General features: G+C 31.5%; 1 protein-coding gene and 1 long non-coding RNA gene across 42 annotated transcripts in view; one reads left to right on the top strand and one right to left on the bottom strand.

Moving 5' to 3' along the window:
* Window positions 1-10,739: 10,739 nt before the first annotated feature.
* On the bottom strand, window positions 10,740-14,303 carry LOC143243121 (uncharacterized). Of its 2 annotated transcripts, none has more exons than XR_013023919.1 (3): window positions 14,017-14,303; window positions 13,011-13,314; window positions 10,740-10,915 (listed from the first exon to the last, which is right to left on the bottom strand). It is a non-coding gene; the product is annotated as an uncharacterized LOC143243121 (long non-coding RNA). The 2 variants fall into 2 exon arrangements; XR_013023920.1 differs by having other exon boundaries at window positions 13,011-13,274.
* Window positions 14,304-16,803: 2,500 nt separating this feature from the next.
* LOC143242558 (dynein axonemal heavy chain 7-like) overlaps window positions 16,804-25,979 on the top strand; it is a 29,576-nt gene continuing 20,400 nt past the window's right edge. For 8 of the 40 annotated variants that reach the window (XM_076485997.1, XM_076485998.1, XM_076485996.1 and 5 more), the window contains exons 1-2: window positions 18,117-18,178; window positions 19,191-19,270. Coding sequence is in view for 3 of the 40 variants with exons in the window: in XM_076486022.1 (XP_076342137.1) it covers window positions 16,819-16,832 (14 nt within the window). In the remaining 37 variants the exon portion in view is untranslated. Of the gene's footprint in view, window positions 16,833-17,761; window positions 17,882-18,011; window positions 18,179-18,319; window positions 18,931-19,190; window positions 19,271-21,834; window positions 21,998-22,036; window positions 22,055-22,522; window positions 23,142-25,979 lie in introns of those variants that run through there. The other 32 variants (XM_076486020.1, XM_076486021.1, XM_076486000.1 and 29 more) reach the window with 27 other exon arrangements.

Raw genomic sequence — 25,979 nt, 5'->3', positions numbered from 1 at the left:
CGTTTATTTCAAAAGTGTTTTAGTAAATAACTATACGTTTTTTACAAGTACGGTTTTATGTCATAAATGTTTCTATTAAATATTGTTGCTCTTTGCTTGCCCTTCAAGAAGAGAAACTATCTTAGAATTATAGCGTTTTGTGTTACAGTATAGAAAAGGTTCAGAGAGACTGTATCATTGATTAAATCTCTGATAGATTTTATCCCAGTATGGAAATTGAAGTCCAGTCAGGTTATGTGCTGTTACAGTACGTATAGATACCGTACACCGCAGTTCAGAAACAGTTGAATTTTGTACCAGTAAAGAATATTCAGATACATTTTATCCCAGTACAGAAAGTTCAGAGATATTGTACGACTATATAAGAAACGTGAATTAAGACACACGTTAGTTAGTCTTGCAAACAAAACAAACTCTATGTTGCGTCCAATAATTATTTCTTATTTACTTAATGTTTTATGTTTCACAATTAAGACAACTGATCCAGTGGTGGACTCAGCAGATAGCTCGATGTGACTTTGCCATCGTGAAAACTCACATACAACTGAATATAAATAAACTTACCGAACGCTATTTTCTACAGACACATACTTGTATCGTAACAATGTTTTCTCAGTTGGCACTTCATGTATGCTTAACAACTCATGTTCTCATTAAATAAGTTCCTTTACCCACTTTATTTTTTCAATTAACAGCTCTTGAAGAATGTATAAATAAATCTCAAATCAATTCAAGTGTTTTATATACTTTACTATCATGTTACTGAGCATAGGTGTGTTCTTCTAATATATGTTTCAATTTTTTTTAAGGTTACTTTCAGTAACTTTATTGACTATAATGTCTGTAATATAGTTAATTTATAATATGTATAATGTATGTTGTATTAAATAGCTAACTTAAATAGCATTCCGCAAACTATGTTTGCCGTATATAAGACTGTATATAAAGAAACTTGCTTAGAGTGTGGTTGTAATAATATTACGATGAACACTTCTACTTGTTCAAAATCTTTAAAGAACTATTTGGAATATGTAACGGTTTACAATGTAATAGGTCAAACATTAATGTCTCATGTGAAGTGTAAATCTATGTTATTATGTTTATCAGTTTTTCGTTTTATTCACTTTTTCATCATGATTATTCAACATTATAAGTTTGATATCTTGTTTGGAAACAACCTAAACTTTATGGGAAATTGTCGACATTATGACTGATAACAAGTATAAAAGTTATTTTCAATTACCTATATTAGTCACTCAATTAATTATCAAATTCTGATCCCCATTGGTTGATAAGATCAGAAGCTACTGAATATAACAAACTGCTATACTTTTAACAGTTTTGATGAATCTTATTAAACTCGACAATAAAATGTCATATTGTTTTCCTATATCACAATAAAACATTAAAAATGCAGAAAACCTGGAAATGTTACGTAAAGTAAAGCCAGTGATTTCGTTCCTCCATACTGTTTCAAATAACTAATAAAAAGGAAACGATGAAAATAGATCAATGAATCAATAGATAAATAATCTGAAACCATGATTTAATTTGATAAATGTAAGTTTCCTATCAAAAATTTTCTGGAATATAGCGTCATATAGTTTTACTCAAACAGTATGTGCCTGTCGATTAATGAGATTTTAAATTAAAATTATGATAAAATCACATCTAATAATGGTTTCTGACTGTAGATGTAGTAAAGCATCTATTGTGAACTTTATTAGACTGACAACCGCTGCTTTCATTTGTTGAAATAAAAATAGGTTGTTAGATGTTATAGTATCCAATAAAAAAGCTGTATTATGAAAGAGAGCTTTTACTCTAATTAATCTTACTTCATATCCCGTAAAAGAACTTGGGGAATTGGTTAATTACCTAACAAAATTCATCTGTTAGTGTCACGTGATAATGTGACCCAATAATATCATTGCATAAGGAGTTTTGAATACTGTTCCTGAGATCTTTTGCAATATTACTTTGACCTAATAACTTAAATTCCATACAAGTTATTTTGCTTTTACAAATAGATTTTCCATAAGATACGCAGACTTCGAAATTAATATTCATTTTTTTTCTATCACAAAGAAATTGTTTACAAATTGGTAACAAACTCTAACTTAGTTTAATTTATTATTTCCTTTATCACAATGAATACTTTTTATTATAATGTTTCTGAAGAAAAATATAAACTGATGAAAGAAAATAACATTGATAACAAATGAATTTATATCTTTATTCATCAAGAATTTTTTGGAAATACTCGTCTTTTATTTTCAAAACTATATGTTGTAGTCTTTCTTTTTTTAAATGTATTAGCTTGGTATCAGTTGACTCTATGAAGCCATTGTTTCTTTATCCAGTGTTTATTACTTTGTATGATACAAGAATTTCGAACGTACCGCATAACCAGTAGTACCAGATACATATGTTAAAATTGTGTAGAACACCTTTCACGCTTCTTTTGGAACAATTAATGTATAGTTGTACCGTTCATAGACTTTGTTCCTAGCAGTGTTTTTAGTTCATTTTATATTATTGCAATAAACTAATGAACGTTTATTTTTTTTTTCTTTGGAATTTCGCACAAAGCTACTCGAGGGCTATCTGTGCTAGCCGTCCCTAATTTAGTAGTGTAAGACTAGAGGGAAGGCAGCTAGTCATCACCACCCACCGCCAACTCTTGGGCTACTCTTTTACCAACGAATAGTGGGATTGACCGTCACATTATAACGCCCCCACGGCTGGGAGGGTGAGCATGTTTGGCGCGACTCGGGCGCGAACCCGCGACCCTCAGATTACGAAGCGCACGCCTTAACGCACTAGGCCATGCCAGGCCCTAATGAACGTTTATATGAAAGAAAACGTGTAACAAAAATAATACTTCCTTACAACCTGGTAGAAGACAAGGTCACTAATAGAGAAACATTAATTTTTTAAACAAATATTTTAGAAGCCTCGTAATATTTTGCTTAATTATAAGAAGAGTGATACAGGTTACAGTGAAGTTTCAGTACTCACGTGCATAAAACAATGATGATTATAGAACAACAATGATTCTATAAAACATGTTGAGAAAGTCTCCGCTGCTCGTTTAGCGTTTGGTTTAGACTGTAATTAGTTGACGCTATTAGCTGGCTTATAGATTAAATATCGATAACAAAAATGTGAGTACAGATAAAAGATGAATATCAGGGTCAAACATTTCACCACGTGGTAATAGTTCTTCTAGAACATTTCTTCTTCGAATTGTCAACACTCGAAATATCTTTTACATAAACTAACTTAAGCAAGCATTTCAATATGTTTCGAAAAATGTTCCTGGAACAGGAGAAATACACAGAGAGATTAACGAAAGTTTTCTTTTAAGTATAAATTACACTTTATTTCTTACTTGATTCAGTTTATTGTTTTGTGTTTTCTATAACCACGAAATAATGAAACTAAATTTCAATACAATTTTTATTTCAATATTCAGTGTACAATAAGTTCAAGAATATATTTTTCTTGTACTATATAACCTTCTGGTGTTATTTGAATAAAGGTAAGACTTCAGAATATCATTTCTATCAGCGAGAATCCGGATCCTAAAAGCAGTGAAAAAAGAAAACGTATAAGAACTTTCATATCAATTGAATTAAAACCACAGAATTGTCGATGTTGTTAAAAGTAAGTTATTTTATTAACTGTATTATTATTATTTTATTATTAATATATATATATATATATACGTAATTTTTCTATTTATTTATGTTCAATTTACATAAAATGTTTATATAATAGACTGACATATAAATCTCTGTGTAAGAAGTAACGTATCACACAGGCTATTCCACTTATGTATTTCAACCTCTTTCTTCACAGTTACATGTAAAGTAGAAGTTCCAATGTTACCCTTTAATAAAACTGAAAATTTCTTATTCTGTACAAATACAACAGTCCTTTCTCATTTTCCAACGAGTTAGCAATGACTTGAGTGAATTTAATCACTAATATCTGGACTCGGTTCTATGCAATTACAAATTTCTCATACCCCAATGTGTAGCTTTACTTTAAGAAAACAACTTGGCCTGAGGCCCTTATGTTTCTCATTTCAGAACTAATAATTTTTTAATGTGTAGAAATTTTAAGCTCACAGACATTACACATTAATTAGAAAACAATTTACTTTTTTTAACCTTAATAGAGAAGCATTTTTTTTAATATTCAGAACTTTTAAAAACATTAAAGTTAACAAAGCAGATTCTTCCAAAAATTAACAAACCACTGACGATATTGTATGACAGTTATTAAAAGAGCATACTATGCATTTTTATATCATGTGAAACAATATTCACATTAATAAAAGAAATATTACATAAGTCAAGAATTTTGGTCTACACTCTGACCAGTGAAAGTGCAAGCACGTTTGATTCGATAGGAATTTGAACAGGCGATCTACAGACTCACAAGTCGAGTTTAATGTTAAATGGTTAAATTGATTAACTTTATTCCAAACGCTTTGGTATTTAAATTTTGATATACTCACATATTTTTATGAACTTCAACATCGAAATTAATTGACCTCTTACCAATTATCATCCAGCAGTGTGATTTTATGCATCCAAATAAAAATTTCATTTCTTCTTAGTTCACTATCCAATCTTCTTCCTCTTCGATTAGTTCCGAATTGCATTTCTGATTGTCTTGCTGTTCGTGTTCTTCTTTCCAACCCATCTCTTAAGTTAAGGCCACTGTCAAAACCCAAGCCAAAGTATGGGTCTTTTCCAAACACATTCTTTTGTATTTTCCATTTCCACTACCTATTACAAAACCTGGTTTACTGGTGAAACCACTTTTATTCCTGTCTCTATCGACAGCGCTCCTATTTCACTTTTTATCTCCATGACCACCATAACCATTGTGGATGTTTTCGATTATTTCGTTTATAGCGTAACTTCCGACAGTGTAGACGATAATAATGAAAAGTAGAAAGAAAACCTGAAAAAATAAAAAATCATTTTCCTCATGAAACTATGACCAATAAAACACAAACTAGTTACTCTGTGAGAAAGTTGTATAGATCCATAGTTATTTTACAGACACAAACACAAACTAGTAGAATGTAACTTAGCCTATCGTATAACAATTTCCCCATAAAGCTTTAAGATTTTATGTTAAAATGTTCTTGTGTAGAAAAGATTACTATAAAATAAATGGCATTATTCTTCTATAGTCTAAATCGTTTAGCCTAACTTGTATTAATAATTGTATTTGAAATTACAAAAGATTGAATAAGTTAGTGAATCTAGTCAACATAAACGTTATTTTACTGGTGTTGTGACAGATACCATTCGAAAAGCATGGTGGGAAATTCAACATAATTCCCCTGTTTGTTGTTTTATATGATGAGAACATTTATCACAGTGCTGTTTTACTGGGAATTCTTTCATACTCTTTATAAATACCTTTTTAAGAATTACGTTGTCTATTTATATCTCAACTACAATGTCCCGAAATTTGATCAGTAATTAATTTTTGTCTAATTCTCTCATATTATTCTGCATAGAGAAGTGCTACTTTTATATTGAAATGATACCATGCAAAAAATACAACTATTTGTCTCCGGTGAGTTGTGTTACAGTTTTACCGATAATTAACTTATAGAATAAACTGTAGAACACTTTCCACTGTCCTCATTAGATAGCGATAAGGTAAAAGACGTTGATAGCAGCTGTAAGTTAAACTGTTATATTAAAAGCATTCTTCAACTTTTCGTATTTACATAATGTGGGGATATGAAGCAATCATACCGAAGGCCATAGCTGTGAGTTACGAAACTCTCGTATGTTATATGCTAAATTATGGGAAGGTTATATTTCATAATTGGCTATTTCGTCGGATATATTGCGAAACAAATTTGAATAACAAATGAATGCTATAAATTTTATGGAAATATTTTAAATTTCTTTTTTATATTGATGTCCTTTCAAAGTCGAAAATCATGCCAAATAAACATTATGGTGTTTACATCTTCACTTCGTCGAAAAGTAAATTACAGAATTATTCGTTTCTCTTTCTTACAATCTGAATTATTTCATGTAAGATATTTAATTTCTTTTCTATTTTACATTTTATTATTATTTATTTGTTTGTCATACTCCTGTTAAGTTTGGGAAGGTAAAATTATGTTATGTTTTGTGAAACTTTCACTCTGAGTTTATTTATAACTACATGATGTGTAAAGTTCTCATTTTACTTAAATTATACGTTCCACGGTAGTTCCAATAATAATTTCATATTTACTTAATGTTCTATGTTACACAGTAGAGACAACTGAATATATGGAAGCCTCAAACAGATAGCCCGATGTGGCTTTGCTAAAATAAAAGAACACATACAACTGAAGATAAATAAACTTACCGATCGCTATTCTCTATTGACAGGCACTTATGTCATTACAGTTTCTTCCCAGTTGGTATAGAATGTAAGAGTAACCTCTCATGTTCTCGTTAAATAAGTTCCTTTATCCATATTATATTTTCAATTAAAAGCTATTTAAGAATGTCTAGATAGTTTTGAAATCAATGCAAATGTTTGATATACTTTACTATCATGTTTCCGAGTCATTGGTATGTGCTTCGTGTGGTATCTTCCATTCTTTTTTAAGGTTATTTTTTAATTATAATGTCGGTAGTATATTTAATTTATAATGTCTATAAGTTATATTGTATGAAATGGAGATCGTAAATAGTATTCCGCAAACTATATTTGCCGTATACAAGCCGGTCTGTAAAGAAACACGCATTCATCAATAGATATTACACATATATCGTGTAGTTGTAATACTATTATGATAAACTCTTCAACTTCTTGAAAATCTCTGCAAACTAATAAAAAAGTGCAACGGTTAACAATGTAATAGGTCTAACAATAACGTCTCATGTTAACTGTAAATGAATGTTATAATGTTTATCAGTTTTTTATTTTATTCTCTTTTTTATAATTACACTACATTATTAGCTTGATATCTTGTTTCAACGTAACCTAGATCTTATGGGATATTGTTTATATTTGGCCTGTTAATAAGTAGAAATCTTATTCTGTATTAATCCCTAGATTTATTATCTAATTCTGATCATCTTTGGTTCATCAGATCAGAAGTTTGTGAATATAGCAAAACCGTTTGTGCTTTTAAGAGTTTTGATAAATGTTACTAACTTTACTTACTGCATCACAGTAAAACTGTAACCATGCAGAAAATATGGAAGTGCTAAGGTAAAGTATGGCCAATGTCCTTTTTCTTCCATACTGTTTTAGTTACTTATTGAAAAGGAAACGATTAAAATAGGTCAAGAAAAATACTATATGTTGGGACTCGAATTGCCAAACATAGAAAAATCTATAAATTTAAGTTTTATTTTTTTTTAATGTTCTGAAACCATGATTTCATTTGATAAATGGAAGTTTCCTATAAAAAAAAAAAAGGTTATTGAATATAGCGCCATCTAGTTTTACTGAAACAGTATAAAAGGAAAGAAAAAGATTGTTTTGTGTATGTGCCTGTTGAATAAGGAGATTTTAATTTAAGATTATTATAAAATTACGTCTAATAATGATTTCTGACTGTAGATGGTTGTAAAGATTAGTAGCAAACTTTAATTAATCAGACGGTCACTGCTTTCATTTGTTAAAATGAAAATAGGTCGTTAGATGCCACAGTATAAAGTAAAAAATAGTATTATGAAAGAAAGCTTCTTCAGTCGCCAGTCACACATCATATCCCATAACGTATTTTGAGGATTGGTTGTTTAAGTATTAACATTGATCTGTTAATGTCACGTGAGTGCGTGGCCCAATAATATCATCGCATTAAGGGAGAAAAGAAACCCTTACTTAGATTTATTTATTATTTCCCTCATCACAGTGACTCTTCCTAACCGTTTCTTATTGTCTCCTTTATTTCTATTACTTTTATGAAAATTTGGATCACCGTTACTCCCATATCTGTCATTACCGTTCGCACATCCCCTTTTGTTTCCGAGATCACTGCAACCATCGTGGATGTTCCGGTGTGTATCGTTATTTCCGTTCTTAGCGTAACTTTCTAGAGTGCAGACCACTATAACCAAAAGCAAAAGTTATTATTTGTTAACTGTTGTTAGTCAAAAATATTCCTGAGTTAGTGAAAAACAAAAAGTGGCCTTCTATAAAATCAGTTAGCACAAAATGTACTTATTTGTGTCTAGAACAAGTATCAGGTTCCGATCGCTGATGTGGTCATTGGCATCTACTCGTGTTTTAACGGTAAAGAATGTTTTAGCGTTTAAATGAAGATTCTACAACTTATCATTAATTTTAACATTCGGAGTTGTTAATGGCTACTTATGAGTGTGAATATCAAATTGTGTGATAGACGGGATGTTTGCGTGTGAAAATCAATCAGTGTGACTAGATACAATATTTACGCATGTATATAAATCCGTATGAACACACAGATTATTTACGTGTGCATATCAAATTGTGTGAGTAGATAAATTTTTACGTGTGATTTTCAATAAACAGATTGTTTGGTTATTGCTAAAGAGAAAAAAACATAAAATAAACAACAAATAAGTATTGAATATGATATGCGAAACATTTGCACAATATTAGAAATGTCTGGAGAAATAATAATTAAAGATATATAAATGTGGCTCCCCAGTGGCTTAGCGATATGTCTGCCGACTTACAACGCTTAAAACCGGGTTCCGAGACCTGTGTTGGGGAGAGCTCAGATAGCACATTGTGTAGCTTTGTGCTTAATGTAAAACAAAAACTATATACAGGTGTGCCTGGTTATTTTCTAATTTTGTTAACTTTATTCTATACTTATGTTGATCATCAAAATTCCAAGACTTATAAAAAATAAAACATTTTTTTTCTCTTACACAGAAATGTTATTTACGTAATATATTAGTTCGGTAATCAATTTTAAACAATTGAAATCAGATATTTCTGTGATATAAGAATGCTATTATCTTCAGTATGTATACCAAAACGTTCTTTATTCAAATAGCTTACAATACAAATTACTGAGCATTTTTGGTTAGTTATTAAAATAACAGCAGGTGATGACCAATCATTGTGGTTTTATTTATGGTCTCGATCTGTAATGTTCGTATAATAAAACTATGTAGGCTTTTGTATTTTATCCCCGTATACTGATGAAATATTTTTGTTCAATATTTAACACGTTGTTATAAATATGGTTTCAAAAATGCTGTTAAACATAATTGGTAAGCAATGATTTCAAACAACACTGGTTGATTGAAAACGCATCAAAGAAGTTAGGTAGATCAGTGTTACAAGTTGTTTTTTTCTCAAGTACTCAAAATTATAAATATATCAAATCCCGTTTTGTGAAGAATAGATTTGAATAAATTGCGTTAAACAAAACAGAGAACTACATCAAGCAATGCATGACTTCAACCGATGTTTGTTCAGCTCCAAACACAAAAATCGTTGTACAGCCGTGTGGAAAGGTCTTATTATGTCAACATCATACGTTTGTCATGTATTTCAAGATATAGATCCGTAAAGTTTTCTCTTTGCTTAATCACAACTGCATGCGGAGTTATCACTAAATCCAGTTTATTATAATTCATTATAAATGTATATATGGGTTCGAATTCCGGTCGCACCAAACATGCTCGCCCTTTTAGCCGTACGTTAATATGTGACGGTGAATCCCACTATTCGTTAGTAAAAGAGTAGCCTAAGAGTTGGCATTGGGTAGTGATGACTAGCTGCCTTCCTTCTTGTCTTATACCGCTAAATTAGGGACGGCTAGCGCAGATAGCCTTCGTGTAGCTTTGTGCGAAAATTAAACATACAAAGAACTGTAAGTATATATATCGGCACAGTTTATATATTTAATATTAACCAACATAAGTTTTCTTTATTGACAATTAAAACAAATTGCCATCATAATGTAGAAATTATTCCAAAAATCTACATGCATATAATATATCTAAAATATATCATCAGTCTTGTGTAAAACTCTCTGTAAACATACTTCACCTTAAGTAGTTGACCGATTCAAACTCATACTAACTTTTCAGCACAGATGTGAACTAAATCCATATTAAATTTTCCCAGATGTCAAAAACCATAAACATATTTTATAAATTGTTAGATTCTATACTGTTACTACAGGAACTGCTGCAAATAGGTATATTTGAACACAATTTCCACCAAAACAAAACATACAATAATAAAATGTGCAGTTAGAAAATATAAAATAAATATATTTCTTGTGTTTAAATTTCCCGCTCTTTTCTATCGCACAAAAATATAGTAGATATAAATGAGGGAAAAGGTCTCATAGATTAATTCACTCTAATCTTGTGATAATTTATATTCAGCACACATACTCAGTTGTGTAGTTTACAGTATTTAAAGAAACACAATTTTGTAGTTTAACCGTTCAAAGAGACATACTTGTATAGTTTATATTAATTACAGAAATATAGTTGTGTAATTTTAAATTACTTACAAATACAAATTTTAATGGTTTATACTATTTACTGTATAAGTATTTACAGCCCATTCGACTGGTAACACGTTTGACTTTCTTTTTCCTCTCAATATCTTTATAATATAATATTAACGTTCAAATATTTGTGAGTAAGATCGCAAAAACTAACCGAAGCAAACACTTGATTCGGTATCGCAATGTGTTTCTGGTGGAGGAGGAACAGACAGAAAAAATATTTATTTTAGGTACAAATTACACTTTATTTGATATTCAATACAAAGTTTTTCATTTCAAAATTCACTTTATTGTAATTAATTTCAAATATATATATTTTTTGTACACTACTTAATTTGCGAATTGTTAATTAAATGAAGGTAAGATTTCAAAACATCTTTTCTTTCAGTGAGAATCAAGATCCTAAGAAGTGATAAAGAATAAAAAGTACTTTTAAAGTTTCATACAAATTGAATTAAAACCACAAAATGTGTCAATGTTGTCATAAGTAAGATATTTAATTAACTTTAATGATTTTAAGGGATTGGAGAAGTTTATGTATCAAGAAAAATATGAATTATATCATATATGTTTGCTTGTTTCTAACTAAGCACAAAGCTCCACAATGGGACATCTGGTCTCAGCCCACCACAATCGAAACCCAGATTCTAGAGCTGTGAATTCACAGACATACCGGTGTATTGAATTATTTGTGAAATAGTTTTCATTATACTTATATATATATATATATATTGGTGAAAATAATTAACTAAAATATGAAGGTTTGGTTTGGATAGTTTTGAGTTTCGCGCAAAACTACTCGAGGATTATCTGCGCTAGAAGTCCCTAATTTAGCAGTGTAAGACTAGAGGGAAGACAGCTAGTCATCACCACCCACCGCCAATTCTTGGGCTACTCTTTTACCAACGATTATTGGGATGACCCTCACAATATAACGCTTCAATGGTTAAAAGGAGAAACATGTTTGATGGGACGGGGATTCGAACCCAAAAATCATAAGAAAGGATTGCGTTAAAAACAGCAAATCCAAATCACTGACTAATTATATAATTAATTTTAACTTAAGAAAACAAGCCAAAACAAAAATAAATTAAACGTATTTTGATTAATTTGTTTTTAAGTTAAAATTATTTATTTATTAATTATATATCATAAACCCAATTCCCTTAAGTAATATACTCCTATTTATTTAGAGCTAATTGTGAAGTAGAGGTTACAATATTTCATTTTTACCGTTTTATTAAACGTGAGAATTACTTATGCTGCACAAATACAATAGTTCTCTCTCTTCTCTCAACGACTTTTCGATGATTTTAGGGACTTAAAACGCTAATAACCGGTACTAGGTTATATACGGTGGATGAATTGCAATAAACCACTGTGTAGCTTTGCACTAAAAAGAACACGTGTGCTAACACCTTTATGATTCTCATTGCATACTTAACATATTGTTTAATGTGTATTAATTTTGAGTTCTTATACATTACGCATACGCACAACAAGTACCAAATTCCGGTTTCCACTGGTGTAAAACCGCTGACTTACCTCTCTGCCACGTGGGGGTAAATGTCGGTCAGTCAATAAGTTTCTGTTCAAATATTGTGAACTGCCTCATCATTTTACCTCTTTTTAATTTTGTATTACTGAATTGGTTTCTTTGCTTTTTTTTTAATTTCACAAAAAGCTACACGAGAGCTATCTGCGCTACCCATCCCAAATTTATCAATGTATGGAAGCTAGTCACCACTACCCACTGCCAATTCTTAGGCTACTTTTGAACAAACGAATAGTGGGATTGAGAGTAACATTATAACGCCCCATGGTTGAAAAAGCGAGAATAATTTGGCGTGACGGAAATTCGAACCCGTGATTTTCATATCACGTGTCGAGCATCTTAACCAGCTGGTCATGCCATGCAATTAACATTAGTGTGTGTGTGTTTTCTTATAGCAAAGCCGGCCCGGCATGGCCAAGCGTGTTAAGGCGTGCGACTCGTAATCTGAAAGTCGCGGGTTTGCATCCCTGTCGCGCCTAACATGCGCGCCCTTTCAGACGGGGGGACTTTATAATGTGACGGTCAATCCCACTATTCGTTGGTAAAAGAGTAGCCCAAGAGTTGGCGGTGGGTGGTGATAACTAGCTGCCTTCCCTCTAGTCTTACACTATTAAATTAGGAACGGCTAGCACAGATAGCCCTCGAGTAGATTTGTGCGAAACTCAAAAATCAAACAAACAAACTTATAGCAAAGCCACATCGATCTGTCTGCTGAGTCCACCGAGGGGAATTGAAACGCTGATTTCAGCGTTTTAAATCCATAGACTTGCCACTGTACCAACTGGGGGCATCAACATAAGTTAAAACAGGTTCAAGTTTGTTTCTTCAGATTGCTTGTCGAGCAGCATGGCTGGAAGGTTAAATTATTTACACTTCTTACGAGAAAAGTGGAACTTTGCAATATTTTCATATTTAAAGTTTGAAATATTCAATAATACTTACCTCGGTTAGCTTCCGTTTCTCAACCCACTATCCACCACTTTTTAAGCCAAACTTGGAATGAAGTTCTAAGCCTAAGTCTCTGATGGCGTCTCTTCTCAACTTTTTTGTTGCCTTTTCCATTTCCATTACGTCTTCCAAAACCTGGATCGACGTCAAAGCCAGGTAGGTCAATAACTCCCCTTCCTCTCGCTGTGTTTCTTGGATCACCGAAACCATCGTAAATGTTTCGGATGTTTTTGCTATTTCCATTTTTAGCGAAACTTCCTGTAGTGAAGACCGTAGTCATCAAAAGAAGAACGAAAATCTGTAATAAAAATAAATATCAAAATTATATCTTTTATAAAACTATTACCATTAAAAACAAACAACCTACTCGCTTGGTCCTTGAGGAAATTGTGTGGAACAAAGAAAAACAGACACACAAATTATTACAATATAAATTAGCCTATCGAATAACATTTTCCCCGTAAAGCTTTATGATTTCATTGTGAAATGTTCTTAGATAGAACAGATTATTGTAAAATAAATGGCATTATTCTTTTTTCGTCGAAATCGTTTGGCCTAATTTATATTAATAATTGTTATTGAAATTACAAATGTTGATTAACTTGATGAATATAGTCAACATTAGTGTTATTATACTGGTGTTGTGACAGATATCACTCGAGAAGCTTGGTGGGAAATTCAACATAATTCCTCCTGTTTGTTGTTTTACATGATGAAAACATTTATCACAGTGCTGTTTTACTGGGAATTCTTTTATACTAAATTTGAATACCTTTCAAAAAATATTGTTATCAAACGTATATTTCACTAACAATATCCGATCAGGTCTCGTATCATAAGATTTAATTTTAGTCAAATTATCTCACATTATTCTACGTAGAGGGCTGTCACTTCTGATATTGAAATTATACCGTGCAACAAATACAGTTTTTTCTCTCTGATGAGTTGTGTTGCAGTTTGGCATATAATTAACTTATAGAATAAACTGTAGAACACTTACAACTGTCTTCATGTTCGTTGAGCTGCGATAGAGTAAAAGACGTTAAAATCAGCTGTAAGTTAGTTGACTGTGTAAAAAGAATTCTTCAAGTTTTTATATAGCATTTATATAGTGGAGGGATATGACGTAACCACACTGAAGGCTCTACAACTAACTAACAAATAGCTAATACACAAACTGCTACTTATTAGTTTTTAATTAATAACAAAAGACGTAGCCAATATTTGGATTTTTCTCATATGCATTTCAAACGAAGATAGATCAAAGCTATAAAATGTTAGAGAAAATTTGTTAATTTTTTATTTCATACTGACGTACACTAAATATTTGACTTCATTCCAACTAATCAAGATGATGTTTCAACTTTTAATAAATTTATAATTGCACTAAGAAGAAATTTCAGTTAGCCCTGAAATCTTATCATTTCATGTGAAAGAAGCGTTGATTATATTATGTGAATATATTTGTTGATTGTAAAGTGATAAATTTAATATAATTTCTTCTACTTTCAACTTAATTTGTCCTTTCAGCACTTAACACGTAACTTTTAAAGTATTACACTTCAAATGTAAAGAGGTTTTCACAGAATTATTTGTTTCTCATCACATAGCTCAATTCATGAGACTGGTATTCAACGAAAAAACGTATTGAGTGATGACAAATATAAGACTGGAAAGTTACTTTTTATACACCTTTCTTTTCTAGCCGTAACAGAATGAAATCAAAATTGGTGGTCAAACTTCTAGCTACACTTGTAACATTGACAATAAATAATTCTAAAGAAAATATTCATTCATCAATTAGCCTGGCTACGTTGTTTGTTCAGTTTAGGACATAAAGGTATAGCTACCAGTTTGGTCTGCAATTTTATTTCATTCCTTTAAGTCACACATCTAATTCTTCTTTTTCGCCGCACTTCACTTTCACATTTAATTTGATTAGACTTTTTTATCAATACACGTTAACAAATCCCATCAAATAAGAAATGAATAAGATCACAACCATATTATTCAAAACGGAACTTTACGTATCTTTGTTTCTTCTCAAAACATGGTCAATAGCTTATTTATAGTAACAACATGGAATATAGACTAACAGATACTTGTCATTAACCCTCTGAAATCGGCAGAGCTCTTTGAAACATCATCATCTGTGCTAAATACTTAATATAACATCTCCTGATGCAAAATTTAATCAAAGTTTTTCACGTTATATCTCATTAATTTCTTAACACATTGCCTTATAATTTGGTGTAGAAAGTAAAATTCCAATAAATATAATCACATGATAGTTTGGGTTACCAGGGTCTGAAAGACAGAAAATAGGAAAACGTTAAACTATTACTCCTGTTAACTCTCCAGTCGGATCGTCACCTTGCCGTGGTGAGAGGGCATGCACGTGCAAGTAATACTGAGAGCGATGTCCTCTGGAGGCTTGCGTTTCTGGTAGGGTCATCAATGATGGCAAGATCGAGGGTGAGGTTCTTGACAAAAAACGACCCAACCCCAAGACCCCAACCTGGACTCCTCAACGGCAGGAAGGACAGACAAGGGCTGCAGCAGTTCTACAAGTTCTAATCGTCTTGGTTTCTTTGCCATTAGACTCAGCTTGTTGTGCTTGTTAAAGAACAAGACAGTCCATTGAAGATGTGAGCGTCATGGACGTCCTTCCACGTAAACTGACGACCCACACGTCGACAAAATCAACACCCTGGTGCGGGCAAATCGACGTCTGACTGTAAGGGAGCTTACTGAAGAGTGTGGGATATCAGTTGGATCTTGTTACGAGATTTTGACCGAAAAATTAAAGATGCACCGCGTTGCTGCGAAATTTGTGCCTCAGAACTCGTGAGTTTTTGGCCAAACACTCGATCACTGTTCTTCCTCACTTCACCCCCCTACTCACCTGACCTTGCTCCTTGCGATTTTTTCTTGTTCTCAAACTCAAAAGACCCTTGAAAGGAAGAAGATTTGAGATGATTCCCGAGATTAAGGCAAATGCGACGAAGGAGCTGGAGGACATTACAAAAGAAACGTACAAAGACTGTTTCAACAAGTGGAAACACCATTGGGATAAATGTGTGCGTTGGAGAGGAGAGTACTTTAAAGGGGCCCCAGACCTGTAACTTCTAAATAAAGTACATTTTGTTTTATGACGTCAGTCCGCGTATTTTTTGAACAGCCCTCGTACTCACTCACTTCTTTTTCTTTATCAGTAATCAACATGAACAAATATTTTTGTACAACTATCAATCAGGTAATTAGACAATTAGCTAAAATAATGCTGTCACACCTAATCGTCTAATAAATACTGACTGAATTAATTTATCTCGGTGTTTCTTAAGTTTATAAAACGTTTAACCTCATTCAGATAAGACATGAATAAATTGTTTATTTGAAAGATTTTACACTTACTTCAATAGCTCTTTGGATTTCTTTTCCATGTTGTTCTTTACCGTGTGTGATATCTTTTATGTTTACTAAACGCTAAAGTTTTCTTCATATGTCACTCCCATATACTAGTTACTTGACTTATTACATTACAACAATTTTGATAATTATCAAACAATTTATCTTTTCTATATACGATTTTTTTTTCTCGTAACAATCATCAAAACTATATATGCAAAAATGGATCGTTTGGGTTGAGAAAATATTTTACATGAAAGAGCGAACTACGTCAGGTTCACAAAGAAAGAGGTAACTGACCGGTAATTTATTTATACAAATAAAATTATATATTCAAACATCTAACACCGTCCTCTATATTCCGACACTCAGTTACACAATCCCTTCCAAACATATGGTCAGCTTCCGGTAAGTTACCTCTTTCTTTGTGAACGTGATGTTGTTCGCTCTTTCATGTAAAATATTTTCTCAACCCAAAAGAAACGTTTTTGCATATATAGTTCTCTACACGTGGGTTTTTATCGACATCACTAATCACCATAACTGTATTAAATAAAAAAAGTTATTACCTTAATTAATACGTGAAGTAAGATATATTGGACAGCCATCATGTTTTCTTTGATTATAAATTGGAGTGTAGTCATTATTATTACTTTAATCAGTTTCTCTAAGATACTGATCATCACCTTTTCAGTTAAGTATCTCTCGATATCTATCATTATCATTTTAGTCTCACGCATCAAAACAATTAATATGATTAGTGAAGTTAAACATATTAATACGGCTATCATGACAATGTTAGTCAAACATCTGCCGAGAACCATCAGGATGATATTTACGAAACAACTTAGGATAACCACCCAAAAGACATTATTTGAATGTTTTAGTACATTTGTCATGGCTAAGATAATCAAACAGATTAGGAGAATCATCACAACTACGATAATCAGGAATATTGCGATATTCATCATGGATACGTAATGTGATCGCCATAGGACAGTTACCACAACTATAATAAGATATATCAAGATGTCCGTACAGATTTCTTTAGACATATACTTTAAAGCGTCTTTCATATCTTCCGTGGTTTTACATTTACAGGAAGCCGTCATTACTTTAATTAAGTAGCATATAGAAGTCATTATTGATGCTACGATCAAAAAACCTAAAGAGAGCCTGGATTAAGATATCCCTCCAACAGCATATTAGAAGCAACAGAAATACATGAGTTAAACACTCCAGAATAGACATCATTATTATGTTAACTCAGATCTTCCAAAGAGCCTTTGTAATTACTTTTAGTAAAATTAATATTTTGAAATATACGCCGCAGTTGTTTTTTTCACAGACTTCGAAACTTGTGTAGTGATAGTTTGGTTCCTAAGAGACGGTGTGTATTGTTGAGTATTTCTAAAGTAGCTAAGTATATTGTTGGAAAGGACATAAAAGCTGATGAAGTAATAATATTTCATATTTATCATTATATTAATGGTTTATTCTTATATTTGAGCCTTTCTTCACAGTAGTTTTTCTAACACGTGTGTATCAAATGTTATTTTGTACATTTCTTTGCATTTGTTATTATTTAAATCTGTTCATTCTAAATTTCCTATTGAACAAAAATTCTCTCAACGCTCAAGTTGCTTTTTGTCGTTTAAATGCCATCAAATATATACGTATATTTTTGATGTTAACGCTGATCATCAAATCTGAGTTTTGAGATGCAGGGTGAGAGTGGTCGCTCTTATAACTTTGTGAGTTATTTAATTTTGATATTAAAATTCGAAGTCATTTGGGTTAAATAACAACTAGATATAGTCTGATTTGTAAATAAAAAAAAGGATGGTCACAATTTAAACTTAAAATTTAAAATGTGTGAGTTTTACAACAAGGTTTAATTTTTAAATAGGCTTAACATTGTAACGGTACTTTCGGCTTCGTTAAAGATAAGCTTGTGATAAATCGTAGAACAGGATAAATATATTTTTTTTATTAAGTAAATATAATCTAAAATATAGTTTACTAAAACTGTTTTTCTCTTCGTGTTTTATTATTACAGCAAAAATTAGTGAACTCGATTAACTGTAACGAGCCTATTCTAAAAGTTTTAATATCTTTTGGTGTTTTAAGAATTAACTTTATTACTTCAAGTGAGATCGCTAGTTTTGATCCAGCTTATAAAAATAAGTAGATTATAAATCAGACTAAAAATATTTTGTTATTAACCTCACGTATGTTGTCAGTTATACTAATTTATAAAGTTCTATATAGCTAAACTTCATTACGTTATTGTGAAGAAGGAGTAGTGATAAAAAAAATAATGTAATTGATTCTTAAATGTTAAGCTCAATAGTAGCTGTAAGCTAAAGATTATGGTAATTAGTATTGATAACTGTAAGGCTGCAAGTATCAGTACAATGGTTAAGACTAGGAGACAAGCGTTCAAAGTTTGCCAGATGTAACGAGCACAATGAGGGGATTTCATTTGGGAGCTTTGGACTGGCAGGTATTTTGAAGGAAGCTAGTAATGAAGATGTGCAATTTATGTGTAGAATTTGTAATTGGAGAGTATCCTCATTAAAGAAGAGGCAGGTAAAGTGCAGACTGTGGAGAATGACAGTAAGATTTCAGGAGGAGCTTAAACATTTACATGGAAAAGATATATCAGTTAACATTGACATTCAGGATGGCAGAAAGAACACTATTTGATTTAAAAGTTAGGAAATTGATCATAATAATTCTGTTTTGTTGAACAATAAATTCCAGGGTTTTACTTCTGCAGTTGAGGAACTGTTGGATGGAAGGAAAGCCAAAGATTGAATTACAGTGTTCGAAAACGTGTGGAGGTGACTATTTGTGTTCTTTGAATGTGGTTTCCATTTTTCTCCTTGTTTCTCCAATATAGAAGTCATGACAGTTATCACATTGTATTTAATAAATAATATTGGTGTGGTGTTTGCCATTGTAGTTTTTTACATAATATAAAACTTAGATTTGTGCTTGGTTTTTGAATAAATTTGGTATTAACTGGAATGTCATATTTTGTGACTAATTTTTGCCAAAAAACTATTTTCTAGGTTGGTTCTAAGGTCCAACATTAGAAATTAAAACATGTTTAGAAGACCTAGCCAGAAAACTTGTGATACATTCAACAGAAAGACAACTCTGACAATTTTATTAACTTTCAACAGCCAAACTTCCCCAAAAAATTAAAAATTTATATTTTCCAGAAACACCTAAGAACAACATTTTAAAAGATTTTTTCAAATAATTTTCTCACAAAATCATCAACATAATTTCACAACAGAAAGCTAAAAACAATCTTACAAAAAGAGACATTAATTCCATTAAAAACCTAAAACAAGACAAAAACATAAAAATTTTAAAAGCAGATAAAGGAAACGTTATAGTCATAATGAACATTAATGAATACATCCAAAAAATAAAGAACATCCTATCAGACACAAACAAATTAAAACCAATACACACAAATCCAACAAAGACACATGAAATGCAACTGAACAAAATACTAATAAAAATGAAAAAGCCAACACAGTTTCAAAAAACTTTATTCCTGCCTACGCAAGACCGACTCACGCACACCACAAATATTCGGCATCCCCAAGCCTCTCAAACCAGATCATCCATTATGACCAATAACATCCACATATGAATTGTTTAATTACAATCTTGGTAAATACAGAGCATGGGCATTCTCCAAATATGTAACATCAACCAACTCATTCATCAAAGACTCTTTTAATTTCAAGTCTAATCTTAATCAACTTAATCATAAAGCCTTAATGGCCAGTTTCAATGTTATTTCCCTCTTTACAGAAGTCCCAACTGCTGAAGCCTGTATGATAGTCTTAGAACTCTGTATTCGAGACCCTAACTCATCAATAGACATTCCCAGCAACCCTCATAGAATTCACCACAATGAAGACAAACTTCATGTTCAACAACCACAACTATATACAAACAAATCGCCTAAGCATGGGCAACTCGGTAACACCAGTTCGAGCTAATATTTTTATGACGCAAGTTGAAACACAAACAATGAACACAGCATTACATCTGCCACTAAACTGGTACAGATATGTAGATGACACAATTTTGAGATTCACATCCACACAACACACACTTAATTTTTTTCAATCACTTTAACTCTATATATCCCAACATTAACTTCACATGTGAACAGAAAGAAAGTAATCAAATATCATTTCTTAACCTCAAAATTACAAGAACTAACATGCAATTTAAAACAGAAATCCACTGAAAAATCACCCATACTGGACTACACATTCCTTGGGACTCGGCACATGAAACAAAACAAAAACTCAACACACTAAGAAACCAAATATGCTCACCAGATAAAATTAATTATGAATCAGACAAAATAAAACAGTACTTAGTCAACATCAACAAGTTTCCTCCACAAACCATAGTTAAATATTATACACACACACACACCTAAACATAAAGCAAAATCAACCAACAAAAGTAAATATACCTCACAAATCAAAAAATCATGAAACCATATACTGTTGCATATCATATATTCCCGATATTAGCAGAAAAATAACCAACATTTGGCAAAAACTAGTAACAAAATATGACATTTCAGTTAATACCAAATTTATTCAAAAACCCGGCCAAATGGTCATTAGAATGTCAGTCTTGATGTCTCATTTCTGGGTTGGAAATTCTTTAAAAAAAACCCAAAAACAAAGCTGTCTTAGATCAAACTATTCAAACTGAAATGTCTGTAAAACTGTTAAATATTGTTTATTGTATAAATATTAGATACGTCTCATTACAAGTTAAATTGATAGGTAAGAATAAAAGAAAATTATATAAAAAATTAAAATATAATGAAAGATGAAGTAAAATATGATATGATAAACTTTTTACCAGCGCTAACAAATATTCACTAAAAAGGAATCATTTATAGAGATATTTAATCAAGTAATTTATTGTACAATAAAGAATGAAAACATTACTTTTTGAAACTGTACACAACTAAGACATGATTGACACTTGTGAATGATAATTTATTCCAAAACATATTCTCTTTCTCAGTGATAAGTCTGTAAAAATTGAATATAATATGTTTTAAACTTCATAGTTTATATAATCTGATCTCATGATATTTAACATATTAAAATAAATCTAGTTTTTAATAAGTACTGATGTTTTCCTCGTGAAATATCTTTATTACTTAATTGCTAACCGTGTAATTTGTACACGTTTTACATTTTCGCCTCTCGATTTAAGTCCACCTTAATTGTTCACATTTAAAGTTCAAAGTATATTTTGCTGAATCTTGTGTTTTCCAGTGATGTTTTGTTATTTAGAGTGATGTGATAAACTGTGTAACTAAGTAGTACTACATTTTTACTCTTAGATATACTTTAATTTTCTGTGACATCTCTAAAAACCCTTGATAATTTTGGTCCATCTAAAAGGAATTCATCTGTGTTTACCGAGAAAGCATGCCCACACCGTGACTTAAATATCGTCTACAATAAATGAGCCAAGATGAGTAAAGTTTGAAGGCAACCATATTGGTGACTATATCAGTAATAACACATGAAAAGACTTGTGGCTCTATTAGGAAGTCCCAAGTTTGTAACATCTATTTAAGTAGATACGTTAGCACAGCCTAGGTTAGATTAAAATATTTAAAAACACTGGCATACTTGGAAATTCTTGGAAACTCAGGGTGGTACAGCACTTTACTACAGAATTACAACAATAAAATCAGGGTTTTCATTGTCCTCAGTGAACATGTTAGATAGCTCGATATGGCTTTATTACAAAATAATACAAACACACAATATAATTTAATGTTATATAATGTTATAATAACTCGCACAATATAATTCAATGTTATATAATGTTATAATAACACACACACAATATAATTTAATGTTATATAATGTTACACACACACAATATAATTTCATGTTGTATAATGTTACAAAAAATATTTATTCCTCGACATATTTTTTCAACAAGTTATTCAACAACATTTTTATTTAGATATTTTGTGTTTGATATAAAGTTATTATACCTGATTTTATTTATAAATTAATTTTAAATATTAAGTACATTATCAGTTGCCATGTGTTATATTCAGTTTTATTTTTCTAGTTATACTTATAACTGATGGTTTATGTGTATGTATACATAGGAAGTTATATCACATCACTGTACATACCCTAAAATATCAGTTTTCATACTATTTTCAATAAGAATTTGTATTGTTCATTGCAACCTTCAAAGAGTGAAAATGTTTATACTGTCTTCTAGTCTTGAAACTCCCACCTACTTTACGTTTCAATGTGATTCAGCTGCGTTGTAGCATGTAAATGTCCAAGAACAACTCATCACTAAAACACACACCACTATCACAGCTAACTTCCTATTTACTGTAGTTCACATTCTTCAGTTCTGTATTAGTCAGAAAAGAAGCACCAGAAGTGTGAGGAGAGTATAGTATCTGTCAGAATTATGTTTTCACTGTAAGAAAATATTAACATTGATTCGATATGTTACTGAAACTAACGTAACAACAGGAATGTCAGTGGGGATCTCTCATTGATTTGGTTCAGGAACCCAGACAAGCAGTCCTCGGAAAGTGTCTAAAGAATTTGGTTGGAATGTTATTTTTGTAAGAGGAATAAGCTAGTGAGAAAACACACTAACCAGGTATATTATTCTTCCATCTTGAAAGTCTAGGTCACTAAATTGTATGTAAAAAATGAGTATGACATTCTTAACTGTAGATATGCTGTCTGGTTTATCTTATTTACCAATACATCTAGACTGGTCCATCTCTTTTTCCGTACCAGATCTCCCAGGAATAAACCAGCTGGAGAAAGTATGATGAGGGTTCTTTAGTCAACTATTATTACTTGGTTGGTCAAAACCAATTCTTTCACAAAATAATCAGTAGGATTTTGTAGATTATAGAATACTCAGCCAGTTATAATTTTCTCTGATATGGAACAAAGGATATAGGAATGGAAAGTACATGTGCAGCTAGTCCAAAAGTCGCATGTAAAGCAAGAGAGTAGCAAAAGTGGGATGATACATTTGCTTTCTAACAGTTAGAGTAGACACCACCTCCCGAATTGTTAGCTCCCTATATAGTTCTGCATTCGAAAGATGCATTTTTAAATGATAGAGATTTACTTTGGTTTTTTGACTTATATTTTAAAGCTTATGAACTTACAAGCTGGTATTACTATTTCTGTCTCTATTGTGATGGAAGAACTACCTCACATAGGTCAAATCTCAACAGTGGCTTGGTAAAGTAGTTACATGTTGATGACGTGACAGCCTATTTTCATATATTAGTGATTTTCATTATGTAGCCTACAACTTCATTTCCTATGGTTTTAATCTCTTTCATCTCCCGTTTTCAATGAGAAATTTAGCTTGTTTATTTATTTCCATCTTCTACATAAGGCTTTGTCAACTTTGTTTCCTCTTGAGGACAGTATTCAGCCATCCTCTCATTATGTGTACATCATTTACAGCTATGTTCCATTCTGTATCTTTACTTTTATCTCATGACACTTCTTAATTCATTTTTCATCACCAGTAATTTTTTGTTTAAATTTTTTTCTGTTTATTATGGTATTGTTTATTAAACCCTAAACTGATGTTGGAAACTTTGAAATGCAAGAGTTTATGATAATTGTCTTAGAAAATCAATGTCTAATAAGTTGTTCTGTAACTGTAGGTATGATTTTTCATCATATCTATATAATTTTAATGTGTGGAAATAGGCAGGTATGTGGATAACTTGGTATAATCCTGAATAAATTAATTTACCATCTGAGCTGAAGGATGTGGTACAAAGACCCAAAAGAGAGAGCTTTTCTTTCTTAGATAAATGGTAAATGTATACAGGCGTTGAGTATTCAACTGATACAAAGAATCTTGTTGAATAGATTGGGATTGATAGAGAATTTCAGTGAACCTACAGAAATCTTCCATTAATTCAATCATACTCAGTAACATGTATGAAAGTAAGTTTGAGTCAAAGGTATAGGGACTTCCATCATAGACATTACTTTCAAAATAGAAATAACTTCACTATAAGATAGATCAGAAGTGGATCAACCTAAAATAAAAGGAAGAAAATTCAGCTTCGTTGAGAAATGTTTTGAAAATTCTCCTCAGTGAAAAGGGTATTAAAATTCATATGAAATTCAAGATTCATTTTCATCTGGAGTGAATTTTGAAACTTTAGTTAATTAACAACTATATAATAAAGGAAACACAAACAAACAACATGCAAAACATAAAAGAACAAAAAAGGAAGATTTTAACACATCATCATTAACTCCTGCTGGTTAGTCACCACAGATCTGATTTTGGAAAGTTAACATTTTCTTTCATAAATATTTGTTTCAATTAGATACTTAGCATTTCAGAGAAAGATTCCATCTTCTGTTAGCATCTTCCTTAAGTATTTGCATGACACTAGCTTTCAGGCAACTCCCACCTAAACTTTCGTAAGTTCTCATGAATTATATTATTGGATAATGATGTTACTGTGCAGTAAAGGCCCTCTCTCTACCAATAGGAGAGTGATGTCAATTCCATGTTTGCTAGCTCCATCTGTACTCGTGAATCTTCATTACTGATGAGAAAAGAAGTTGTAAGTATCCAAAACAAAGCATACACATCAGGAAACTTGTGAGTGAAGTGGCTATTTAATAGGTGGAAGAGGGTACAAATGGTTTACTATGAGGTACATCGCTCTTAATACATTATAATCTATAAAGCAAATTCACTGGATAGATGTTTATGAGGTCGAGTGTTTAAAAATAAAGAGTTAAAGATCTGGTACTTACTCTATTATTGATATATAAAATTACCATGAAACTGTCAGAATGGATAATAATCAAACCATCTACTAGCATTGGTAAGAAATGCAAACATCTCCGTTTGATAGAATAAAGGTCGAGCACACTGATGTGGAGGAATTGCTTATGCTGGTCCAGATGTCTGAGGTGAGATAGCTATTCAGAGATGTACCGCAACCAGAAAGATAAGCATCTGTGAAGAGGTGTAGGTCTGGTTTGAATCGATTGTGATTTATGACATTAAAACTACTTCATAAGCAGCTGAAGCCTCAAATATTGATCAACATAGGGAATAGAACCCTGGATTTTAGTGTTATAAGTCCATAAACTTAAAATTGATCCATCAATAACCCGACAGCACAAAAAACTAAAGTAAATAGTTTACGTCTGCATGTAAAATGTGAGTAACTTTAACACGTGAAACTGGTTAATGTCGTCCTTGTGTACAGTGAGCTAATAATATAAATCAGTCAGTTATTAAGTTAACTGGAAATTCTTTGTTTGACTTTTTCTGTAAACCTCTACATGAGACCCTATGAGAGAAGAGAGGACAACAAATGTTGGTGTAGACTATATAAGAAGACTTAGGATATGTACTAAGAACAGTGTTTGTATATAGTGTTAAAGAATTGTTGATAATATTTTTATTGAAGAAGGGCTTATTTCT

Source organism: Tachypleus tridentatus, unplaced genomic scaffold (genome assembly GCF_004210375.1).
Source record: "Tachypleus tridentatus isolate NWPU-2018 unplaced genomic scaffold, ASM421037v1 Hic_cluster_2, whole genome shotgun sequence".
Lineage (NCBI taxonomy): Eukaryota > Metazoa > Arthropoda > Merostomata > Xiphosura > Limulidae > Tachypleus > Tachypleus tridentatus.
This window is presented reverse-complemented; position numbering and strand designations above follow the sequence as displayed.